The 3,310-nt window shown below is 33.3% G+C and overlaps 1 protein-coding gene across 1 annotated transcript in view; it reads right to left on the reverse strand.

Annotated features, from left to right (window-relative positions):
• Window positions 1-2,255, reverse strand: part of LOC140139896 (uncharacterized) — a 35,138-nt gene extending 32,883 nt beyond the window's left edge. Inside the window, exons 1-2 of the mRNA XM_072161663.1 lie at window positions 1,990-2,255; window positions 1,738-1,851 (exon numbers count right to left, since the gene is read on the reverse strand). Of these exons, the coding sequence (XP_072017764.1) occupies window positions 1,738-1,851; window positions 1,990-2,113 (238 nt within the window). The 5' untranslated portion in view covers window positions 2,114-2,255. The remainder of the gene's footprint in view (window positions 1-1,737; window positions 1,852-1,989) is intronic.
• Window positions 2,256-3,310: the final 1,055 nt, after the last annotated feature.

The raw sequence follows: 3,310 nt of genomic DNA on the forward strand, positions 1-3,310 counted from the left end.
CAACCTGCATAAGCACCACACAAAATACAAATTAGTGCTGTTTAAAGTGATGTCTCTTTTATACATCTCCTTAAAAGAATGCAAATTTAGAGAATTTCTAATTACATAGATCAATATGGTTCCATACTTTAACACCACTATAACTAAAAGAATGTTTAAAACACTCGATATCATAACCATTATTGAGTGGTGGAAGAGCTAGCTGACCAGTAGTAGCTTGTCTTGTATTACGATCATGGTTATCACTTTTTACAAAATTGAACATCGTAGATAAGTACTGCGGTGCTAGATTATGCAGAGATTTATATACCATAAGTGCTTTAAAATACTGATTGCGGACTGAAAGCCGCTCCCATCTAAGTTCATTAAACATGTAATCCGAAGGAGTGAAAAAGTCAACACCTAAAATAATTCGCGCACACCGTTTCTCGAATATATAAAGTTTAAACTATAATGCCTTTTTGCGGTATAGAACAAATAATACTGATAGTGATAATGTGTCGGAAACATTATCAGTAATGAATGTTTATTATTTTAAGGGGTGTGCAATCATGATGAGCCTGGGTAACATTTCCAAATGGAGTGTCAACTGCTTGCCTCCCTCTTGGCCTGCCCAAATTCGCTTGTCCTCCTCTCAGCCTGCCAAAATATTCAGAAATTAATGTTTGATCAATGAAAAGTTTAATTGTTGGCTTTGTTTGACAAGATAATATAACCATTTTGGATTTATCACAGCGCTAATATTGCCATTGTAACGAAATTGTTTCAAAACTTTTAAAGTTTAATAATAATAATAATTAACAACATTTATCAAGCGCAAAATGCAAAGGTTTCTAAGCGTTAACTACAACTTACACTACAACTTAAACCACTACAAAATGACATGAACATGATAAACAAAAAAATGCAGAGTCATTTGAACACGAAAGTTGGCGACTATCCAGATATGAAACACACCATTGTAAAAGCAAGTGCCATATATGACATACCTTTCAGATAACATGATGTGGTTTATATTATCAAAGGCAGAGGAATAGTCGAGTAATACAAGCACTGCTTTTATCTTTTTACAGTCAGCCACTGTACAAGCGTAACGTTAGTAAGGTATCAAATTCATGTAAAATTGGTGTAAAAGGGTGTGTTTTTGGAACTCTTACGTACTTCAGGTTGTTTTGTTAAGCTTGGGATTTTGTGCGTTCTCCTTTATTCTTGAAATTATTAAAAAATGATATTTTTGGCATTCATTTTATATTTAACCGTTACCTTTATAAAAACTAATGATATGTACTTAAAGTGTATGTAGCTGTGATAAAAGCCATCAATTCAGAAATATTTATCTTCAATACGGAAGCCATTAAAGATAAACATTTGTATGTCAAAAAAAGACTTAAAGTTTGATAAAGTGTACTTTGAGGACTGTTAAATGCTAAAAAATATCAACTATTAATTATTTGCCATACAATTTGTATTATAATGCGAACTAAATTATTTGATATCAGAAGGATATTCCTCTATTCAGATTGCAATTAAAGGTGTCTGATATGCTCTTATAAAATACCCTGCAAACGTTGCTATCTGACCCCTTAATGTTATGCAAAATGTTGCATTTTTAAGATGTTTTATTAGAACGAAGCGTGGCGTAACAAATAATTTAAATCCTTAACATATTGAGTACTTCTACGGTAGTGATTAAATCGGAAAGTTTTGTCATCATGATTTTGTATTAACTTTACTTACCATTTTCACATCGATCACCGGAGTATCCATCCAAGCATGTGCAGATGTATTTACCAGTTCTGTCGTGGCAGGACCCTTCATTCACACATGGATTCGAAGCACACTCATTGTTCCCTAGAAACAAAGTACAAAATAAGTAGGCCTATAAAATAGAACTATAAAACCGGGTTACTATTGATCATTTGACATAAAAAGAATGAAAAGACAGAGACATTTACATAATAAAACCATGTTATAAACATTAATGCTTACCACAATATTCAGCACGTTCTAATAACATATCAAGCGACTCTTTATTCCAATTCATGCGGTTGATTAATGGTGTTGGGTCATCAGCATACCACAGTTTTACATCTTCTGCATATCCGTTTATCATTTTTCCATCAGGACAAGAATGAGCAGACGAGTGTCTAGGCGCTACCACTCCTTGACAAAAACATCTCTCGTTATAGGGCAGTGACCACCTCAAAGCGCCATCTTGGGCTGGGTCTGGTCTTTGTTTTAACACGCACACTTGGCAATTGCCAAGACATAATGCTAAAGAAATTAAATAATATTAAATTTAACAAGACAGAGCCTCCTTATTTTAGACCGCAATAAATTCACCTTTAGCACGCACACGTTACAAGAGACTATTGTAGACAACAATAGTAAAAAAAAAAATTTAAGTAAACCAGACAATCTGGCATTTTTTCTTTCAACTTGAAAAGTAGCATAAAAACGATGCATACTATTGTATTGCTCTCAACATAGGGATTTAAGAAATGTATAGTTTCTCTGACATATAGCGCGCAAGTTAAACATTGGAAAATATCAAAATTAATCAATGGGATTGTCGTCTTACCCACGTAATAATACACCTGGATATGGCGAACTATTATGTGTTTAAAATGTGTTTGCAAGTTGGAAAAAAATGATACTTTTTAAGGAACAACGTCTTTTTTGGTCCTATAGCGCTATCGGTGAACTAAGAGGTACCGATGGTACTTTTTATTTTTACCCTGAACGTTCGTACAGTGCATTCGTTTTTTATTTAAATGAAAAACAATAACACTATGCAAATGTTCATTATTATGCTTGATACAATGCATTTCATTTCCAGGGAGCGAAGAGTTATCGATACCTATAAACCGGGCACTAATCAGAGCATTTTTCAATTTTGACCCAATAAAATGTGACCTTTTGCTTATATCTCAAGAACTGTTTCTCATAGATAACCCAAGCTTTTGAAATTTGACCCATGCATAATTGACCATTTTGCACTTTTCTTAGGATATTTAGTATGATGTAATGGGGACCTTTGCCTGGACTATAACGGGATGCTTACATCTCCTTCTGGGTTTAATAAAATTATCATTAAAATCAGTTCATCATGACAGTACATTGACTCTATATATTTCTCAATGTTTAAGTATTAAGTACGTTTGTCATTTTTTTCTTCTTAAGTCAAACATTGATTTAAAAACAGTTTCTTAAATCTTACTTTAACTCCAGTAATATTACGAGTGTGTATAATAAATACCTTGTATACTAAAAAGTATTGACACCACTTGTACGCGATTGATGCACTCCC

The sequence above is a fragment of the Amphiura filiformis genome, chromosome 2 (assembly GCF_039555335.1).
Source record: "Amphiura filiformis chromosome 2, Afil_fr2py, whole genome shotgun sequence".
Classification (NCBI taxonomy): Eukaryota; Metazoa; Echinodermata; class Ophiuroidea; order Amphilepidida; family Amphiuridae; genus Amphiura; species Amphiura filiformis.